This window comes from Schistocerca piceifrons, chromosome 5 (genome assembly GCF_021461385.2).
Source record: "Schistocerca piceifrons isolate TAMUIC-IGC-003096 chromosome 5, iqSchPice1.1, whole genome shotgun sequence".
In the NCBI taxonomy this organism is placed as follows: Eukaryota; Metazoa; Arthropoda; class Insecta; order Orthoptera; family Acrididae; genus Schistocerca; species Schistocerca piceifrons.
In genome coordinates, this window is record NC_060142.1 from 542,529,233 (window position 1) to 542,552,175 (window position 22,943).

Sequence of the window (22,943 nt, forward strand, 5' to 3'; positions counted from 1 at the left end):
GAAGATAATTTTAAAATGTGGTGATCGTTAGATCTGATTACTGATGAACATGAACTGAATTGGATTTGGTAGAAAAGCGCACTTTGAGACAACTTGATTAAAAGAGTGGACAGGTTATAATACAATTTCTGGGGCTTCAAGGAATGGTTAACTTGGCAGTGGAGGAAAAATGGGGGAGGGGAGAGGGAGGAAGATTTGTAGGGCTGGTGTGATCGATGATTGTTATCCTTATTTCGGACAAAAGCAGACTTACATCTGTGAGGCGGAAAACGACGACAGAGAATAAATACGCCCTGTCACAGATCTTGTGTACTCAAAAGATATTATTGCCAAAAAAATAAAAGTCATGTTGGTCCACACAGTTCCATATTTGCTCCACTTGTTTCCCGTGCAGAAATCCAATTTCAGAATTTACCGAACTAGGAAGTGAAAACAATGTGTTTCAGACCAAGACCAACACGTTGTTAAGAATGTTACTTTATGATATAGTGGAGAACTGAAAAGAAGAAAAGCTTTTACACAGTGCCGCACTATTCCTGCGGTGATGATTAACAGCCTACTTTGAGCTAAGTCCCTTTACTTGGCGCTCGTTGCTGTTACACGTTAAGAAGATAGCTTATGAGTGAGTATAAGTTATAGACTTGATTTCAGCAATCTGAAAGGCAAATAAAGAAACGTTTCCTGTATTACGGCAGAAAATAGCTGCCAGTCTATGACTTTGATGGACATTGTTATCCCAGTACCAGGGATGTGAAGAAGGAAGTAGATGACGGATGTTTACAATCGCCCTACTGCTAGGGATACATAGAACTTGTACCTGTCTTCATTTACAGTGGAAAATCTGCGGGAGCCGTAGCATTACTCCCGCAATTAGCTATATTCAGCACTCTAGAACTAATGCTCGAACGTAACACTGAACCGTTGGCATCTCGCAGTATAACTACCACATGAACATAGCCAATGATGTGCGGGTTGACAACTACATTCCCAAGAGAGTCTTACTAGCTTTGGGTTGTCATGACGCGCATTCATGGATTAATTTTGTTCATCGAAGCCGGCCGGAGTGGCTGTGCGGTTCTAGGCGCTACAGTCTGGAACCGCGAGACCGCTACGGTCGCAGGTTCGAATCCTGCCTCGGGCATGGATGTGTGTGTTGTCCTTCGGTTAGTTAGGTTTAAGTAGTTCTAAGTTCTAGGGGACTGATGACCTCAGAAGTTGAGTCCCATAGTTCTCAGAGCCATTTGAACCATTTTTTTGTTCATCGAACTGCTGATCCATAATTTCAACAAGACAGTTCCCCACAAAATATTTCCAAAAGTGTGGAGGGCTGTTTTACAACGCAGTATACATAACGTCTGCCCTGCCTTGACACCTCACCGGTTATATAGCTAAGGATGAGCCATCGAGCTGCAAATTGAAGGCTTTAATAATAATGTTTCAAGTTACCTCTGAACAGGTTACCAGATATTACATCAGAACTATCTGATTTGACACAGTGGCTTTCAGGATACCTGTTTTTGTTCCCCAGTGAGGTCTCATGAGCTACTAGTTTTTTGGGCCATAGTATGTCTTTGTTTTTCTTACTACTTCATTCGCATAGCTGTTAGTCGTAAGTGTTCCTGACAAAATATCCATGGCTACAGTGTTTTTATCCCGACAATATAGTTCTATAGAGATTTAAAGAACGTGGTAAGTGTTATAGTTATGCTACCCTGTATAACTATTTACCAACCTTTCCACGTGCAAAAACTGCTTTACATACAATCACATTGAATTAGTTGTCAACTGTATTTCACTCGCAAATAAGATTCAGAGTACAAGGATTAATGAGGCTGCGCTACATAAACATAATCTTCTGTAAGTGTGGAATGTTAATTGTGCTAGTGGATAAGTACTTTGGATATCCGATGTAACAGAGCCTCTTATTCGGAAATATTGTAGAAAACCAGATCGATGTTGACAAAAGAGATAAAATGCACCCCTCTTCATATTGAATGTTGGGGTTCATTGATCGGTCAAACGATTGGCGACAGTTTTCTGTCGTAAAATGGATCCAAACATAGAATGGTGTTCCTTCGATTAAACGATACCTGTTATAATTTCTTTTTGCTTGCATCAAAAATTTTAACTGTACTAGATCACTTGAGCGTTATTGCATAGTGCAACAGTTTCGTCCATTTCTGCGTCTTTTGCGATACTGGGCAACAAAACGCTGAACTCCTTATCTTGGGGAATGTGCTGAAGTTCTTTCTGCAATTCCATCTCCGACATTTATTCTAAAAAGCCAGATTTTTAGAGGACTTGGGGAGCCCTTCTGATCTTAGTTCTGCCAACTTTCGATTGCTTTGTTGCGATAGTACGTCTTGCGCTCAGAATGGGCTAAAAAGGCAACTGAAAGGATGGGAGAACCGGTACTTCTTCGGCTTTGTACTATTCATTGTTGTTTTACGCATTATGTACCGCTCATTGTACGTATCTATAATGGAAAGTTCTCTCCACGTGGGTTTGTGGCTGCCCGACACACCATTAAAATGTCCTCCAAATTATTTTTTGTTGAAATGGTCTACTTCACTTACAAGCTTTCTGATGTTATCGTAGTTACGCTGTCTTCAACTTTACCATATTTAATTGTACTTTACTGCAGGTACCGGTACTTCCTTTGTAATGTTCATTCTCTACTACTTAGATTTCTTCTTTTCATTCTTTTGTCGTTGCTCTTCCTCAATCGTCTTCTCTAACTTGTATTTTTAATTTATATTTTGCTTTTTTATTTTCTTTAGCATACATTTTTACTGTCACCTTTTTCCTAGTTTCAGTGGCTCATCCTTTGCTCATCATGTACCTTGATCGGGACATACGTGTTGTAGTTGTTGCACTGTAGTTGTAAATACTTTTATAGGTTCTGTTAATATTATCTCAGGAATAATGTTGTCCTGCCATCATTAATATGTCTCCCATTGTATTAACGATTGCTGGACTTACTGGGTCAATATTGTTACTACAAGTTGTGTAACCCTCAGTTCTGTTATAAATGTGCAGTGAAAGTAAGAAGAATGGACATAGGTAGGAAGGGTTCCAACGCGCAACGTGGTCGCTTAATATAAATCAATAAAGCCTTTGGCATATTCTTTCTGCACTGAAATTCTTGTGTTTTTTTTTTAATAATTCTTTTTGCACAAAATGTTTAAATCTTTGGAGTAATACTTGACTTAAGGTGTCTTCTTCTTATAGGAATGGAAGGATGAACTCCTGAAATGGGATCCGAACCGATACGAAGGCATCAAGGAGGTGCTCATGAGCGCGAATGCCATCTGGACGCCGGAGCTGGTCCATGTCAGCAGGTTATAATTCCTTTGTTGAATATCACAATAAAGTAGGGAAGCAAACTCTTAGTATTCATAGTCACTGACTCAAAGTTTCTGTGCCAGGTAGCGGTGATTTATAGTGTCTCATTACTCAATAAATTCAGGGTGAAAAGTATTTAAACCGACAAACTCTGGGAGGTTGTAGGGGACATCAAAACAAATATTTTTCCCTAATGTCAATTTTCCCTATGATGAGTATTTAAACTGGTAGAGGAAGATTTCTCTGACGACAAATTAATTAAACCAACAAACACTTTTCCATTTTTTATGACCAAGAGACAACACATTAACACAACCCAATTTCAATTACAGCAGATTTTAAAAAATGCCTCCATTGACACGTAAACAAAGGTTACACCGTCGGGTCATGTTCTGTCTGACACGGGCAAAAACCCCAGGAGTATCCTGAATTGTTCCTGCTGCTGCTACTATCTGGGCAACAAGATCCTCTTCTGATGCAACAGGAGTTGCGTAAACAAGGCTGTGCATCTCTCCCCACACAAAAAAATCCAGAGGGGACATATCCGGGGATCGAGCAGGCCATGGTACAGGACCCACCTGTGCCAATCTATTTTTCTGGAAACCATCGGTCCAGGAATCGTCGCACACGACGACTGAAATTTGCCGGCGCCCCGTCATGTTGGAACCACATGCGTTGTCTTGTAGGGAGCGGGACGTCTTCCAGCAATTATAGCAATACACTGGCGAGGAAATTGTAATAGTACCTGCCAATTTAATGGCCTAGGTAGCAGATACGGCCCAATTAAACAGTCCCCAACAACACCGACCCACACATTAACGAAGAACCGCACTTATTGAGTGCTAATAACTGTGGCATGTGGGTTATCCACACTCCAAACATACGAATTGTGCATGTTGAAGACTCCAGCACGCCTGAACGTTGTTTCATCGGTAAACAACACGGAGGATGGAAATGTAGGGTGCATTTCACACTGTTCCAGGTAACACTGCGAAAACTGTGCTCTGGGTGGATAATCAACTGGTTCCAGGTTGTGGACACGCTGTAAGTGAAATGGATGTAACAACTACTCTCGAAGGATTGTTCTTACATTCGTCCATTCGTCTGATTCGTCCCCATGTTACGTGCAATTGCGTAAGTGCTGATTGAAGGATCCCGCTCGACATGCTGCAAGACGGCTTCCGAAAATCGCAGCGTTCTTACCGTGCGACGGCGTCCCTGTCCAGGTAATCTGCTAAATGACCCGGTCTCACGCAGACGTTGGTACACAGCAGCAAAGGTCGTATGATGCGGGATACGGCGATTAGGATATTTTTGTTGATAAACCCGCTGTGCAGCTCGTCCGTTGTGGTGCGTACGTAGTTCGCACCAACCATACCAGTGTACTCACTCCAGGTTTATCGCTCCATTAGTTAACAGAGACAATGCACTACTACACTGGGAGACAGCAGTTGCCTACAACTAAAGAGTGTAATACGCCCTCTAACAACTGAAGCTCGTAATATGGCCTCTAACGACTGAAGAGAGTAATATGACCTCCACCGGTTTAAATAATCCTCATAGGAAAAATGACATTAGGGAAAAATATTTGTTTTGATGTCCCCTACAACCTCCCAGAGTTTGTCGGTTTAAATACTTTTCACCCTGTATATCTAACTCGACTTGACATTTACGTACAAAGTATTATGTGTTTCTAGCTAACTGTCTTTGGTAAACTTACGTACGGCCAAATCAGTTTTCTCTCGGTCTTATAGGGAACACTCTGCTATTGTATTTGGTCGCAGGTGAAAGTCCTGATAAAGTAGATCCCGATAAAGCATACTTTTTTATACGGAAGTATTCAAAGAACTCTGTTTCCATCTGCTTTCCCTCGGAACTGATTACTGTGACACTACAGCCACTGTGCCTGTACAATTCACCAGGGAAACTACTGTCTTGATTTAGAAAAACTGTGTTCAACCATGAGACTTGCACGAAATAAGGTGCAATTCGTTGCGGAATTACTGATACGCCTGTATTTTTTTGTTCCTGGACAATGTAATTCTTAGTGTCGTATTGTTAGTAATTGAGTACCTGATACGACAGTCGAAATAGTAAACGCATTAACCCTGCCTACTGTACTTGAATTTGGTACAAGATGACAGACGTTTGTGGCACGTCATCTGATGGACGGACAGCTCTGTTATCTCGTTGCTGTTTAATTGAGTTCCATTCATTTAATTTCGAAGTCCTTTTCGTAGACTCTTGCCAGTACCACTGAAATAAAATAGCTCCATTAAAAAGGAAAAGAGATGGTTCAAATGGCTCTGAAGGAAAAGAGATATATATCATATTTTTGTAGCTATAAAAGTTCAAAAATTTCCTCAAGTAGTCAGAAAAGTCGTCACACTGTCCCCTGTAACTCAGTGAAGACCTCACCAGGATACGTTTATTCATTTTGGGTACATTCGAGGTGCCCTGTCTCAGCTGCCTCGCTGCCTCCCCCGACATACAAAAGTCGACAGCTTCCATTCGATTATGTGAAGAGAGTAAAAAATTCTGAATTGAGAAAAGATTTGGGCATTGAGACTCAATACCACCGCAACTATTTTCTACAGTCCTGGAAGAGGTCTTCCGTTCATTTAACTGGGTCGAAGAAAGCACACAAATAAACAGATTTTTTTTTTCTGAACCACCTTCTAACTGCAGGTAGTACTGTTTTGCTAGATTCAGATCCAGAACAACATCAGCAAAGGGTGGAGAAACTGAACAGAGCAAGTGTGACAGCAGGAGTGAAGTTTAATTACGATAAGACAAAGTAATCGTGCGGTCAGTAAGCTGATAGGAATCTATTAACAATTAATGATTAATTTACTGAAACAATTGACTGATCTGTAAACTTACTGCAACTGAAAACAATAAGAGGGTGGGCACTTACAGAAGTAAAGAGGTGGCTAAAAGTAGTGCAGGGCTCGTTAGGGAAACTGAATAATGTATTCCGAAATGAATTCCCAATGAGCTCTATTTGGAGAGCGTGTAACTACTGTACACTGCCAATACTAACTTACAGAAGGGAATCGTGGAGATGAAATGCACAGTTAAAGCATGGTGGTTGTCCAAATAGTAAGGGAAAGCTGCATGCCGGCTGTAAAGAAAGTAAAGAATCGTTGAAGGTAAAATACACGTATTGAGATTATGAAACTGACTGTAACGAAGCTGAAACGCAGTTAAACTTGGCATCTGACGATATAAAATGAGAAAGGGTAGCCGGAGAAGGTTCTGTGTTGGATTCCTCACGGTATGAAACGGCCCAGAGGACGACCTAATGGAAGATATATTAAAACAAGCAGGACGAACTTGATGCGAGAGGCCGAAGATTGTAAAGTAGGGGGAAATTGGAGAGTGTCATTTCCATCAGAGAATAATAAATATCTGGTTGACTAAGATAATTACTTCGTTCACTTAATCTGCACCGAGGCCACAGAGTATGATTAATGAATTAAAAGTGTTTTGCCGGAAAGGTGTTTGCTTTTATACTAGCTCGTACTTGTGGCTGCTGGGCACCCAATGCTTCCGCCGCCTCGCTACATTAAGGTGCAAAATGTTTTGAGTACATTATTACATTTGGATATCGTGTTTTCATAAACCTACCAACTATTTACAGCCATCGCTGTATTAATAGGACATAAAAGCTACGTATCGGTACTTTAAAGGTTCGTCCTCCATAGCTGGCAACTTCTGAGTAGCATACTTGAGATGAAAACACCGAGACAAAAATTCAACAGGTAAACGTCAAAAAATGGCCATATAAGCCTCAAGAGATTTGTATTGTCATTGACGATGATTAGAGACCGGATTTTATGCATTTACATGTTGCATGTGCATTTGGATATTTGGCTCCTTTTCACCGGTTATTGAATATTGTAGCAAAAAACTAGTGATGATAGATATTTTCGCTCTATGTTTACAATGTTTGTAAAATTTAGACGGGCGGTCTCTTGTTTGATCTAGTTTTGATGTCTCACAAGTTGACCGCTATCTAGAGCTGCGTACAATCGCTAACCGAGAGGCTACCGCCTAGCAAAATCATTACAGAAGAGGAACAGGAAGTCAGAGTCAATGCTCCTGCGCCCGCGCCCCCGGTAAATTTCCTCCGCTGTGATGCCGTACGCGTCGACAACAATTAAATTAAGCGGATAAATGATGATGGCGCCCTCTTGGGTAAAATATTCCGGAGGTAAAATAGTCCCCCATTCGGATCTACGGGCGGGGACTACTCAAGAGGGCGACGTTATCAGGAGAAAGAAAACTGGCGTTCTACGGATCGGAGCGTGGAATGTCAGATCCCTTAATGAATGGGGCAGGTAGGTGTGAAAATTTAAAAATGGAAATGGATAGATTCAAGTTGGATATAGTGGGAATTAGTGAAGTTCGGTAGCAGGAGGAACAAGACTTTTGGTCAGGTGAATACAGGGTTATGTATACAAAATCAAATAGGGGTAATGCAGGAGTAGGTTTAATAATGAATAAAATAATAGGAATCCGGGTAAGCTACTACAAACAGCACAGCGAACGCGTGGCCAAGATAGACACGAAGCCCACGCCTACGACAGTAGTACAAGTCTATATGCCAACTAGCTCTGTAGATAACGAAGAAATTGAAGAAATGTATGATGATAAAAGAAATTATTCAGATAGTGAAGGGAGACGATAATTTAATAGTCATGGGTGACTGGAATTCGATAGTAGGAAAAAGGAAGAGAAGGAAGAATTTTGCACAGAGCATAACTTAATCATAGCTAACACTTGGTTCAAGAAACATTAAAGAGGGTTGTATACATGGAAGAAGCCTGGAGATACTGACAGGTTTCAGATAGATTATATAATGGTAAGACAAGGATTTAGCAACCAGGTTTTAAATTCTAAGACATTTCCAGGTGCAGATGTGGACTCTGACCACAAACTATTGGTTATGAACTGTAGATTAAAACTGAAGAAACTGCAAAAAGCTGGCAATTTAAGGAGATGGTACCTGGAGAAACTGACAGAACCAGAGGTTGTATCGAGTTTCAGGGAGAGCATAAGGGGACAATTGACAAGAATGCGGGAAATAAATACAGTAGAAGAAGAATGGGTAGCTTTGAGGGATGAAATAGTGAAGGCAGCAGAGGATCAAGTAGGTAAAAAGACGAGGGCTAGAAGAAATCCTTGGGTAACAGAAGAAATATTGAATTTAATTGATGAAAGGAGAAAATACAAAAATACAGTAAATAAAGCAGGCAAAAAGGAATACAAACGTCTCAAAAATGAGATGGACAGGAAGTGCAAAATGGCTAAGTAGGCATGGCTAGAGAAAAAATGTAAGGATCAGAGGCTTATATCACTAGAGGTAAGATAGATACTGCCTACAGGAAAATTAAAGAGACCTTTGGAGAAAAGAGAACCACTAGTATGAATATCAAGAGCTCAGATGGAAACCCTGTTCTAAGCAAAGAAGGGAAAGCAGAAAGGTGGAAGGAGTATATAGAGGGTCTATACAACGGCGATGTACTTGAGGACAATATTATGGAAATGGGAGAGGATGTAGATGAAGATGAAATGGGAAATATAATACTGCATGAAGAGTTTGATAGAGCACTGAAAGACCTAAGTCGAAACAAGGCCCCGGTAGTAGACAACATTCCATTAGAACTACTGACAGCCTTGGGAGAGCCAGTTCTGACAAAACTCTACCATCTGGTGAGCAAAATGTATGAGACAGGCGAAATGCCCTCAGACTTCAAGAAGAATATTATAATTCCAATCCCAAAGAAAGCAGGCGTTGACAGATGTGAAAATTACCGAACTATCAGTTTAATAAGTCACGGCTGCAATATACTAACGCGAATTCTTTGCAGACGAATGGAAAAACTGGTAGAAGCCGACCTCGGGGAAGAAAAGGTTGGATTCCGCAGAAATATGGGAACACGTGAGGCAATATTGACCTTACGACTTATTTTAGAAGCTAGATTAAGAAAAGGCAAACCTACATTTCTCGCATTTGTAGACTTAGAGAAAGCTTTTGACAATGTTGACTGGAATACTCTCTTTCAAATTCTGAAGGTGGCAGGTGTAAAATACAGGGAGGGAAAGGCTATTTACAATTTGTACAGAAACCAGATGGCAGTTGTAAGAGTCGAGGGACATGAAAGGGAAGCAGTGGTTGGGAAGGAAGTGAGACAGTGTTGTAGCCTCTCCCCGATGTTATTAAATCTGTATATTGAGCAAGCAGTGAAGGAAACAAAAGAAAAATTCGGTGTAGGTATTAAAATCCATGGAGAAGAAATAAAAACTTTAAGGTTCGCTGATGACATTGTAATTCTGTCAGAGACAGCAAAGGACTTGGAAGAGCGGTTGAACGGAATGGACAGTGTCTTGAAAGAAGGATATAAGATGAACATAAACAAAAGCAAAACGAGTATAATGGAATGTAGTCGAATTAATTCGGGTGATGCTGAGGGAATTAGATTAGGAAATGAGACACTTAAAGTAGTAAATGATTTTTGCTATTTGGGGAGCAAAATAACTGATGATGGTCGAAGGTAGAGAGGATATAAAATGTAGACTGGCAATGGCAAGGAAAGCGTTTCTGGAGAAGAGAAATTTATTAACATTGAGTATAGATTTTAGTGTCAGGAAGTCGTTTCTGAAAGTATTTGTATGGAGTGTAGCCATGTATGGAAGTGAAACATGGACGGTAAATAGTTTGGACAAGAAGAGAATAGAAGCTTTCGAAATGTGGTGCTACAGAAGAATGCTGAAGATTAGATGGGTAGATCACATAACTAATGAGAAGGTACTGAGTAGGATTGGGGAGGAATTTGTGGCACAACTTGACTAGAAGAAGGGATCGGTTGGTAGGACATATTCTGTGGCATCAAGGGATCACAAATTTGGTATTGTAGGGCAGCGTGGAGGGTAAAAATCGTAGAGGGAGACCAAGAGATGAATACACTAAGCAGATTCAGAAGAATGTAGGCTGCGGTACGTACTGGGAGATGAAGAAGCATACACAGTATAGAGTAGGATGGAGAGGTGCATCAAACCAGTCTCAGGACTGAAGACCACAACAACAACAATATTTTAGTCGCACGTCCACAGTTTCAGCTTAGCTTTCCATTTACTTGTACATAGGTGAACTTGTTTACGACGTGCAGTGTGTAACGTGTTAGGCACCTCGCCGCCCGAAAAAAGAAACGTCGTTTCGTGGATAGATGACCATCCTGGAATATTTACAAATGACGGAATTATTTTATATTGTCGAGTTTGCGAGAAAAACGTTTCGTGCGAAAAAAGTTTCAAATAGACCAGCGTGTGGAAGACAAGTCATTATATTGTAGGAATGCAGAAGAAAGGATCACGACAACAATTTCTGACAACAGCAAGGTGTAGTAGCAGAGATTTGTCCAAAGGTAACCAATATCAGTTGGTTTAACATAGATCTATGTGAAGCATTCACTGCAAGCAACATTCCTCTTCACAAAATTACAAACCCTATCCTCAAAGGCTTCCTGCGCAAATTCTGCTTAAAACAAATTATGCCAGATGAGTCAATATTGCGTAAAAATTACATACCGACAATTTTCGTAAATGTTCTGGAAGAAATACGCAGTGAACTCAAGGACAGCATTATCTGGATTTTCGTTGACGAAACTACAGACACTTGTGGTCGTTACACTGCAAATTTAATTGCTGGTGCTTTAAAAGGAGAGCGTTCTTCTTCCTATTTAGCGGCCGGCAAAGAACTTGAAAAAGTAAATCATTCTACTATCGCTAGATTTGTGAATGAGTCCATTAGAAAAATATTTCCAGAATCTTCTGCAGATGAAAGGGTGTTTGTGTTTAACTGAGATGTTGCTACCTATATGATCAAAGCAGGAAAAGCCCTACGAGTATTTTATCCCAATTTGATTCATGTGACCTGCTTTGCTCATGGAGTACATCGCCTTTATGAAGAAGTACGTTCCACGTTTGTGAATGTAAATAAACTGATTTCATCCGCAAAGAAACTGTTTCTAGAGGCTCCTGTTTGCTTCAAGACCTACAAAGAAAAACTACCAAATGTATCTTTACCCCCAAACCAGTGGTAACTCGTTGGGGTACGAAGGTCAAAACTGTGTTGTTTTACAATGAACATTTCGAGGCCATTAGAGGGGTGGTAAACAACTTCGACATCGCCGAGGCTTTGGCAGTATGCCAGTGCAAGGAAGCTTTTAATGATTCCTGTATTAAAAAAGACATTGTTGTGATTAGCACTCACTTTTCACATATATCTGCAAGCGTTAAACAGCTTGAAACTCAAGGTTTGGCGATGATTGAATCTATTCAATTAATGATTATTTTAGTGAATTCCTCATTGCCAGAGGTATTTCCAAGAAAACTTAAAGAAAAGTTTGAAAATATTTAAAATAATAACCCTTGTGCCAAATTGATAGTTTTATTAAGGGACAGGTGAACTTTCACCAGAAACAGTAAGTGCCAACATAGCACCGAAATTCAAATACTGCCCAGTTACCTCAGTTGATGTAGAACGTGCCTTTCCTGCTTATAAAAATGTTTTGAGAGATCGAAGATACAATCTTACTACCGAACATTTGGAACAGTACTTGGTCGTTCATGTTTACAACAGCAGAAAAATGTAAAATAAATTATAAATGATGCTTTGGTCCAATAGTATTAATTAAAAGTTAATACTGTTAAAAATCATGATTGTATGTTGTGTTTTAAATAAAATATTGTAGAGTTTTTGAGCGTGCCCCTCTGTATGCGATATATCTCGAAGTTGGTCCTGTGCATACTGATTGTTTCTCTGCGACTTACTCGCATCACATCCAGGTGTTACCGATAACAATAGCAAAGTAGTAACAATTCTTGAAACACAGTACGCGTTCTCATTTTGCAAAATTTTTAGAAAATAATCCCAGAAAGGCCCCCTTCCTAAACTCTACCAGAAAGTATTCAGAAAATGATATCAGCGCTCTAAATGTACCGATTTTTCGCGAGACCGGCGCTCTTCCTCGTAACTGATATGCACAGGTTCGAGTCTGAGATGTAATGCACGCAGTAACCACCACGTTTTTTGTTATTTGATCTTGCATATTTCGACACTTTTCATGCATTTTTAAACATTTTTCATGCATATTTTAAGATTTTTTTGATGCATATAATGATGATATGTATTGCCACGTAGATGACTGAACGAGCTGTACTTTTTGGAAATCACAGACTATTTAAGGGGGTAGTTCAATTATTTTTCTGAATATTTGATTTATTGCTCTTTAATTGCTGCAGTTCTGTTGGTCTTGATTATGAAGGTTTCATCATCAGCTAAAAGCACTATTTCTACATTATTTGTTGAGAATGGAAAGTCATTTACATATAGCAGTAACAGAAATGGCACAAGAATTGAACACTGTGGAACACCTGTTGTAATTTATCCACACTCAGGAGAAGAGTGATCCTGAGAGCTGCATGAGCTATTCATCACGAACCTTTTCTTCATGTCGGTAAAGTAACTATTGTGGTTCTGCCCCAGGGGCGCAGTCGGCAATGCGCTGCAGCCCATGATGCCACGGGGCGGGTTCTGCCGCGTCACGACAGATGGCAACGTGTCGTGTATGGTGGATGCTGAGTACTACTCGCACTGCGGCGTTGACTTGGCCAAGTGGCCGTATGACACACACACGTGCTACCTCATGTTCATCAACTGGCTGGATCTCGACGACGAGGTCAGCATCAGGCTGCGCAATGGCACGGGGGTGAGTATGCCAAGGGCAGGCACTGTCTATTATTGGACATGACGATGATGATCGAGGTAAAATTAATGCTTGTATATTCCTGGAGTTCCCAGTCTCTGTGCAATGTCTGGTAAGTGAAGAAAACTTCATAAGTCAAGAGCGCTACAAAAGAATTTTAGTGGATGACCGGTTTTGCAAGAGATATTCTGTCATTGTAGGATCTTATGTTTTAAAATTTTTACAACACATTATTCGTAAGTGTTAAAGGTCGGTTCACACTGGAGATGTTAGTGGGAAGTGCATATGCAATGTGCAACGTCTTGTAGTATTGATGTTGTAAAAAGTTTAAAGTTACGTTGTAAAAATTTTAAAGCATAAGATACGATGATGGCCGCACATAGCCGCCGAAACTGGTCATCCAACAGAATGCTTTTCTAGTGATCTTGGGTTGTGAAATTCTCTTTAGTTGTTGTAAAATTAATGAGTAAAGCAGGTGGCTAAAAAGTAGTGAACTTTAAATATAGTTTTAGTGAAGGCTAGCAATAGATTCGGTGGAATGTAGAGGAAAAAGAAGCAGTTACTACAAGAATCAATATGGTGAAACTAGGTAATAAAAGACAGCCAAACAAAGTTATCCTGCGCTCCTGGCAGATCGCCAATTCTGACCCTCTTGCTTCCTCTATAACAACCTTACTGCATTTTTTTCTGTGAAGACTTAGCAAATTATATAACTGATTGATTAGATTTAGAAAAAAATAAAGCATCATTAATGAAAAAATTTACTTAAGTGATCTATATTGGTAAATTTACTGTACATAATAAGTAAAATGTACGGCTGTAGTACAAAATCTATATCTTGATGTTTCTGGGATTGGTTGTAGTGTGACATATAAAAAGCTCTGATTTTATTTACTCCTCATACATTGTTCATAGTGCACAGTTTACTAATCATGAGTAAAAGAAAATGGTCTGTGGTTAGATGTGAGAGAATATTCCTTTACAGCCATTTATTGTGTCACTGATATCAAGTTTAGCAGTTCTGTCATATTCTACCAACATAATAGTAAATTTGTCTGCTTTCATCCGTGCTTCAAATTAGTTTGCAGAAACATGTAATTGAAAAGGTATCCCCTAAAGGTCGTTACTTCGACATGTGCTATCGAGAGCTTCCTTGCTCTTAGACGTGCAGTTAAGTAATATTAAACTCGTCTGAAATAGTTAGTCGCTCCCGCCGGAGACGGCTGTTGACACTCGTAAGACCTGCAATAGCACGTGCTTTGATGTAGGCTCGTGGGCCACCGATCTGCACCAATGTCCCTCTAGTTGCGAGTTTGGAGCCTCAGACCTCTCTTACAAGGACCACACCTTCTTCCGTAACTAGTGGCACTACGATCCCTTCATCGCTTTTCACATTACAGCTTTCGGCTCATTCTTTTTAAATCCACCTGATAAACGTTGCTTGGAATCTTCCAGTGGATGTGAGAGACACCTTACAGGCAGTGAGTATTACCAGTTTTTTAAATTTTAATGTGAAAATAGATGAAAAACTGGGGTTGCTCAGGAAATGATGGAGGGACGTCTTGGGAATTCCTAGGAAGGATAGGGAAACAAGCAAATATTAAGACAGGTGACAGAACTATTTGGAACACTATAATGAAAGTGAAGTGGAGGGGACGGGACGCACGCTAGACGAATGGACATAGATTCACCAACGAAGTTCTTTGCTGGGTTCCAAGAAGTGAAAACTACGCTAGACGACGCCTCAGCGGAAGGTGTGTACATCACAATAGTAAACGTGCAGGAGCAACTGGCATCTTGAATGCGTATTTCTAAAGATCATGGGAAAGTTTAAAGGAGGCAGTGGATGTCGACTGGCTAATTATGGGTTTGTTGTTGTGTGGGCAGAGACTATAAAACTCCTCGTCCCCTTATTTCAACAATTGTTTCAGATTATACTAACAGTGTTCCAGTTGCAGCGACTATCGGTACTTTACCGACCTCACGCCGCTATTGTGTTTCCCTGACAGTTGTCACCCATTCGCGTGAGTGGTTACACACAAAAACGATTTTTTGCTCGCTTTCTGTTACAGTTCTCCATCAAGCATGTGAAGACACAGCGCGACTGGGAATTGGTGTCTGTCAAAAGTGAAGAGATTCCCCGCCAGAACGACGATCGCAAAGGCTTCCGCAAAATCGACTTCTACTTCACGTTCAAGAGGCATGCAGAGGGCTACGCCGCCACCGCTCTGGCTCCAGCAGTAGGTGAGCAGCGACAGCCTTCATTCCCACTCTTCACTTGCAAGCACTCTCTGACACTTACCGTTGTCTGCACGTTTAGATGTATTTCTTGTCCGTAGCCATCAGCCACTCAGCGCAACGTTAAAGTTCTTGTTTTAGTGCTGATGTTCGCACATCTAAGCGACCCCAAAAGTAATTTTGTTTGCGATATTGAACAAGACATTACCTTAACGCTACGGCATTATCGTTTTTCAGTTAGAACTGTGTCTCGAAACTAGCAACATGACGATTTGGTACTGAAGATTTGAAAAGAAGAGTTTCCAATCAGTTTTGAATTACTGCAGTGATAAATGGGTTTTTAATTAGGGTTTCCCAGTTTGAAAAGGAGCTATCCATATTGTAAATTGCTTGTAAAGACAGGGAAACAAACAAACTTTTCCTGTCTTTTCCGTACTAGTATATATTTTGAGTGTAGTTCTTATTTTATGTGCAGTCACTTGTATTATGAAAAGCGCATCAACGGCGAGTACACATTCCGTAATTAACCAGACATGCTTCGTACTTTACAATCTTAAACATTAATTTTAAGTGAGCAAGGATCGTTTCAATAGCACATTTCATGTAAGTAAACCTTCGTTGGTTCATCAGTCACAGTCAACAGTGCACTTTCCTAGCTTGTCTGCTTCTCAGTTTGGGAGATTTGATTAATTCCTTTCTTCGTTTTACACTGTAGTTCGCTGTTGCCCGGATTATCAAATAATTCCCATTAAACAAATTATAAGGTCACTCTCACCGTAATGTTAAGTTTAGAATGCGTAACAAGTTCAGTGAAATCCAGTTACTGGAAGATAAGTTCGCGCACTCGCTGCTCCATAAAAATTAATTAAGCTAATCTCGAAACGACTAAGTACAAGGTTCTGTTTATTTTTTCCCAATTCATAGATGAATTGCATTTGAACTAGAATTAGAAAGTAATTATTAAAACAACGCAGCTCGGAGAAGCAAATCTGTGTGTGAACGTGACACACGGTCGACTCTTGATGGTTGGGCCCCAAAACCTAAACCTCACTGACTTACGAATTATTAGGAGCCTGACAGTTTATCTCCAGGGAATGTGTTGCAAACCTTGCTTGTTGTAATAATCTGGCAGAGAGTATTAGTAGTAGCCTCAAACATTTCACAGATGTTGCAGTTATATACATGACGAAGAACTGTCTGAGAAAGCTGAACAGGTATGTCGTAAGGTATTGATAAGATTTCAAAGAGGTGCAAAGGCTGGCAGATATATAAAATTGTGCAGTAACCTGTGGACTGCAGTTGGAATTTGAGAAAGCGACGAATGAAATCGTCTGAATCTGGAGGCATGCAATCAATGAACCAACGGAGGGTTACTTTCATGCAATGTTTTATTCAGACATTCATTGCTCATTTAAAAGAAAAGTTTAAGCTAATAAAGTGGGGGGTATGGTCAAGTTAATTACAAAACGATATTAATACTGCTGTTACAGTATTGTTATTAAACCCCAATGCATAATATATATAACTGTACATAAAGTGCGAACTGAATTCAATACAAGGCATGTATACTAAGACGGAGAAGATAGGGAGGGTGGGAAACTGTTCTACACACGTTTGTCTACGCATTAATTAGGATAACTCTTGTATGTGCTGCATGCTTCAGAAGGATTACCGTACCCTCTTCCAGTCTCTCCCCTGATCCATTGTTAATTTTTCTGTTTTTTATGTCTTCACTAGTAATTTACAACATACATGTCCTAATTACTCGCTGGGGAACCCACTTGTTTCAGGTGGTTTCCCCATTAAACAGCCCATTTTCTACTACCGTATGTCATGCGGATTATAAATTTCCATTTCCAAACACATCAGAAGCTTGGTTTCCAAAATTCTGTTCAGTTTTCCAAAATCTGTCTAGACCATTTGAACTCTTCTGTTTGTATATGCTCCAGTCTATCCAGTCACTCTTTTCAAATGCTATAAATTTAAAAACTCAGCACTGTGTTTTTACTACATTGTTGATGTGTATATTTATATTTTTCTCCCTTACTCGTAGACGAATTTACTCTCACTACGTTTAATTTTTCAATCCTTCCTCCAAACATTTTCTTTTAATTTCTTCCGTTCGTTTTTGAAGTTTATCTGCAATAAAGGAAAACTAAACAATATCGCAACAGGTGGTTCAAATTCCACGAGGCTTCGCCCGATATCTCCTCGGTCATTGTCAAGTTTTAAATGACTGCTGTGTCGCCGTGACCTTGTTGTATGACCGCGCTGCTACCTGTGACGTCACTGGTGCCCTCTCTCGCCAACTGGGGCAATGTTTACGTCCGGCGTCCGTCGCGCCCGCTTCAACCTCTCGAAGTCCGGGTCTCAGTTTGTGCTGAGCTGCAAACCACCGTCCTTTCTAATGATGTTTTCAGATACTTTTGTTTCTACCGCTTCTTTTATGACGCTCTCATAGGATCCGTTTATCTTCATAACGATAGATACGAGATGCGACAATAAAGTAATGTGTCTGATTTTCTTTGCAAGATGTGGCAACCCTGCAGGCTTACGTAGGCACAATATCTTTGACCTTAGTCTATAAGCTGCTTCTACTCGAAGCGGCACATAGATACAACTGCTCAGTAGTGAATTGTGCTGTAATAAGGTAACATGTGTTTGTGTCTCTCGTCACGGAAATGGAACCGCATAATATTGCGCAACGGTATGCCAGTTCTTTTTGCTTTAAATTGGGTGAAACCGCGACAGCAACTTACGGTAAGCTTCAGAAGGCTTTTGGAGAGGAGGTTATGTCAAGAGCTCAAGTTTTTCGTTGGCATAAAATGTTTAGTGAAGGCAGAACGGGTATTGAAGATAAAGACCACAGTGGACGACCATCAACCTCACGGACAGATGTCAACTTGGTCAGGGTGCGCGAACTCGTACGATCTGATCGAAGATTATCCGTGAAAATGATGGTAGAAGAACTGAACATCAATCGATAAACGGTTCGTCTAATGATAACTGAAGATCTTGGTATGAGAAAGATTTGTGCAAAAATTGTCCCCAAAAATCCCATACCACAACAGCGAGAAACACGGAAAAATGTGGCAGCCGATCTGTTAGAGCAAACGGAAATCAATCCTGAACTGTTGAGTCGTATTATCGCTGGTCATGAAAGTTGGTTTTTTCAATGCGATACAGAGACAAAACGCCAAAGTTCGCAATGGTGCTCAAAGGGATCACCCAGACCAAAAAAAGCTCGCATGTCAAAGTCAGAAGTGAAATGCATGCTTATGTGCTTCTTTGATTCCAAGGGAAATGTTATAAAGAGTGGGTGCCTCCTGGACAAACAGTTAACCAATATTACTACAAATAAATTTTAGGAAGAGTTCATAAAAGAGTTCTTCTTGACCGTGCCAACATTGCTGATAATTGGATTCTGCATCACGATAATGCGCCATTTCATACTGCTGTCAGTACAGCAATTTTTAACCTCAAAACAAATTTCAGTATTACCACAGCCACCTTATGCAGCAGATATCGCTCCGTGCGATTTTTTTTTTATATTTCAACAGTCAAAACGGCGGTCAAGGGACACCATTTTCAAACAACACAAGATGTCCAAAAGGCTGTGACGAGGGTCTTGGAGGATTGAAACGTCCCCTTTGAAAAATTAAACATGACTGTGTTTAAACTGACACACAATATTTCTAGCGCAACAAAATCTGACTTGCAAGAATCCCTACAAAAGAATGGCCCTGACTAACATTAACCTATACCTTTCACAAATCACTTACCTCACCAAAAATCTTCGTTACTCGAACTACTGCAACACAGTGAGCGCCACTACTGCCAGCTAAATAAAAGATTCAAACTACTGAAGGCACTAACTACTGACAGGCATAGTTAGCAAATGAAAGATTTTGATAGAGAACAAACAATGTATTTACCTTAATAGTGTTGAAAAATCATAATATACGTAGCAGTTCATGACATCCAGTCTTACAAATTTCAAAACTCCGCCATTTCTCTCCCCACATCCACCACTGCTGGTGGCTCACCTCCAACTGCGCAACGCTAAGCGCTGTTAAAAGCCAACTGCCCAACACTACAATGGCAGACAACAATGCAAACTAGCCGCAGACTGCACACAGCACAGCCAGTGATTTTCATACAGAGCGCTACGTAACGTTGCCAATAAGAAAACATAAACAGCCTACTTACAGGATATTACGGAAGATGAGTTCCAGAAAAGTTACCATCAATGGCAGAAGGCCTGGAAAAAGTATGTGCAATCAGAAGGGATCTACTTTGAAGGAGATAACACTAAATTTGACTAAAACGGACAGCAACATTTTTTTCACATCAGTCTCATTACTTTATTGTCGCACCTCGTATTTCGTCGGATAGAATTCGGTGTCGATTTTCTAAAGCGTATCCTGCCCCGTCTGATCTCGCGTTCCGTCCGGCGTTGCTCTACAGTGCGTACTGTTTGGCGGACGTAATAGTAACCACGCAGACATCGTATTTTGTAGACTCCAGGCGTTCTAACTCCTAGATTGTCCTTCACAGACGTCATGAGTTGTATTTTTGCTGGGGGCCTGAATACTGATGAGTTGTTGTATCTCTTTAAGAGCAGGCATATCTTACCCGACACTATGCCACAGAAATGCAAAAACGCAAGGCTCTTGTTCTCTTCTTTGGTGGTGTTTTCCTGCGTGTCTCACCATAGAAATAGCCTGTTATTCCTGACGGCGGTTGCAGCCATTGACCCGGAAGACTTTTCAAAGCTGTCTTATTTCTAATGACAGACTTACAGCGTCTGAGATAACTTTAGCACGGTGGACGAGGGTGTTCAGAACGCCACGTTTTTATGCCGGATGGTGCTAGCTAAGAGCGTGCAAATACCAATCCGTATGTGGAGGTTTCCTGTACAAACTGTGAATGGGTGTTCATTGGTTTTCCGGAGAACGTGGACGAACAGCAACGGTAATGCACCATATTTCTCTACTTCCATCGTAAAGATACTGCGGTGGTGAATGCCGTTCAAATGTGTTCTAAGAATTCTCGCAGTTTTTCACGTCTGTCGGGCCAGATGATAAAAGTGTCGCCGATACTACGATAAAAGCAACTTGGCATATCTGGTGCCGTGTCCGAAGCGATGTGTTCAAATTTTTCCATAAAAAGATCGGCTGTGGATGAAGCTAATGACTTCCCATCGCCACGCCGTCCAACTGTTCAAAATATTGGCCGCCATATAGGAAGTACGACGATATCAAAGTCTGCTTAAACAATCCCTCAGGAACACGCGTAAGTAGTGAGACCACATCAAAACTACCCACCTTGCTTAAGACTCAGATGTTTCATTCGGTTGATAAAATCGTCGGCGTTCTTGATACGATGCACACAGCGACCCACATGCAGCGTAAGGAGGCTAGCCAGATGTTTTGTCAGTCTGTAGGATGGTGACCCGATAGTGTTCACAGTGGGGCGAAGAGGAGAGCCCTTCTGTGGATCTTTGGTAGCGTAGGTGGTCTCGGCGCCTGTGGGAGGAGATTCTTAATAACGGCCTCTTCCAATGATGACTGTTTAGGAGCTCTGAAGCCTTCCTCGCCGGCCTTTGTGGCCGAGCGGTTCTAGGCGCATCAGTCCGGAACCGCGCTGCTGCTACGGTCGCAGGTTCAAAGCCTGCCTCGGGAATGGATGTGTATGCTGTCCTTAGGTTAGTTCGGTTTAAGTAGTTCGAAGTCTAGGGGACTGATGGCCTCAGATGTTAAGTCCCATTGTGCTCAGAGCCATTTGAACCATTTTTGATGCCTTCCTCATTATTGTTGACGTCGGGTCCCGTTTCACTTTCCATTAGGTACCCCCTTGAGAATCACCTGAATTTTAGCGTCGTAGTCAGTTTTTTTCAGAACGACGGATGCACTGCCCTTGACAGCTGGCAGAACCACGATGAAGGGTTCGTTGTGAAGTGAGTGAAGTCCGCTGTCTTCAGCGCTAATCAAGTTCGATGGCGGTGGTTTGAACTTTGAAAAAACTCGGCATGTTTCGTGAAGTATTTCGCTTGCACTCTTAGCAGACATTTTGTCTGTTTTGTTTGTTCAATGCCACTTATAAGATCACAGATAGGGGTATTCCGATGCACTGGTGCGAAGTTAACACATTTCTTAATACCGAACTGGCATCCGCGTCGATTTCTCTCTACATCATATTGAAGACCATATTGGACACAATTCGTTCTATTGATTCTCGTTCTGCACCGTCTTGTTGTTGAGAGAGCCAGCTGAATTTGCTTTCCGTTTCTTTGTGGTCTTATGCTGCGATGACAGTTGTTGTGCTAAAGTGACCGCGTCGATCCACTCCCACTCTAGTTCCCAGTCCTCTGTCAGATGCAGGTGGACAGCCAGTAGCTCGCCGTCATTTGAATCCAGTGCCTCCGAGTGAAATTGAACCTTTCCCGCAGCAGGGCAGAGCTGGCGCAACGACAGTTTCTTCTGGATGCCGAAGTGGTTGATACGAAGGCCCACCATGGCAAATCGTACAACATTGTTCTCATTCCGGCAGCGTAGCATGAAGGCTAGAGAGTTTAACAGGTTAGCTTTGTTAACACGCAGCTTTCCCAGGCGTTTAATGAGCCGTGGTGCGTGTACTACACATTTGAGCAAAACTGTACGATGGGTTGCACGAGAGTTTTGTGAGCAGCCTATTTTATAGGATTATCACATTTCATTAGTATTCTCCCAAGTAACAGGTCCGCCAAATGCTTTACCTACTTGATAAATGAAACAGACTCAACACTGTTGTAATATTCTACAAAACTTACTATATGTTTCACCAACCGGTTTTCGGCTGTTACGTAAAATTTTATGTGCACAACACAGTTGGACACTATTTGCTCAATGGTAAAGACAGCACTCCAGGTTTGGAAAAGCGTGGAATATATAAAATTAGCTTTAATTGTTGCAAATTCTATATGTCAGTCTGGCAGGGCAATACATACCCAAGTGAAATAACACCGCAGTAGTTGGAAACTTAGAAAAGAAGACTCTATTTTTGCAGACCACGTGCTTAAAGAAGGCATAGTTACTTGGTGAAACATGAAGTATTACGTCACGTCCATAAAGGAAGAAAGATGAACTATCTTGAAATAAAGGGAATTAATAAACACATGACCATCAGCCCAAGCTTAGTACTGAATGAGCAGACACAGTTCTCTTACTCTCTACGCTACTTCTAACTGCACCTACTGCTCATAATGTCATCCACATCATACCCCTCTTACTCACGTGCCCCATTTTTCTTAAATACAGTTCCTATAATTTCTCTCGTTGTGTTAAAAATGTTCCTTTTTATAATCACAGCTGCTTCATATCACTATTATGTCTTATCTGTTTGAAATTTAGGACCTACTAAAGACAAGATTATTTTGTTCAGCCACATCTTTGTAATATGTCACCAAAGTTTATTGTTCAATTATTTTGTTCTATGAACAACTGTTGTACTTTATCTATAGTTCATTAGTTAATCTGTGATATGTTTTATCCTAGTTAAATAATCTTACACCGTGTTTACGCTGAAGTAAATCCTATTGTTTTATTC

General features: G+C 40.8%; 1 protein-coding gene across 1 annotated transcript in view; it reads left to right on the top strand.

Annotated features, from left to right (window-relative positions):
- LOC124798482 (5-hydroxytryptamine receptor 3A-like) overlaps positions 1–22,943 on the top strand; it is a 162,337-nt gene that overhangs the window by 48,580 nt on the left and 90,814 nt on the right. Inside the window, exons 4-6 of the mRNA XM_047261918.1 lie at positions 3,232–3,341; positions 12,899–13,121; positions 15,191–15,362. Of these exons, the coding sequence (XP_047117874.1) occupies positions 3,232–3,341; positions 12,899–13,121; positions 15,191–15,362 (505 nt within the window). The remainder of the gene's footprint in view (positions 1–3,231; positions 3,342–12,898; positions 13,122–15,190; positions 15,363–22,943) is intronic.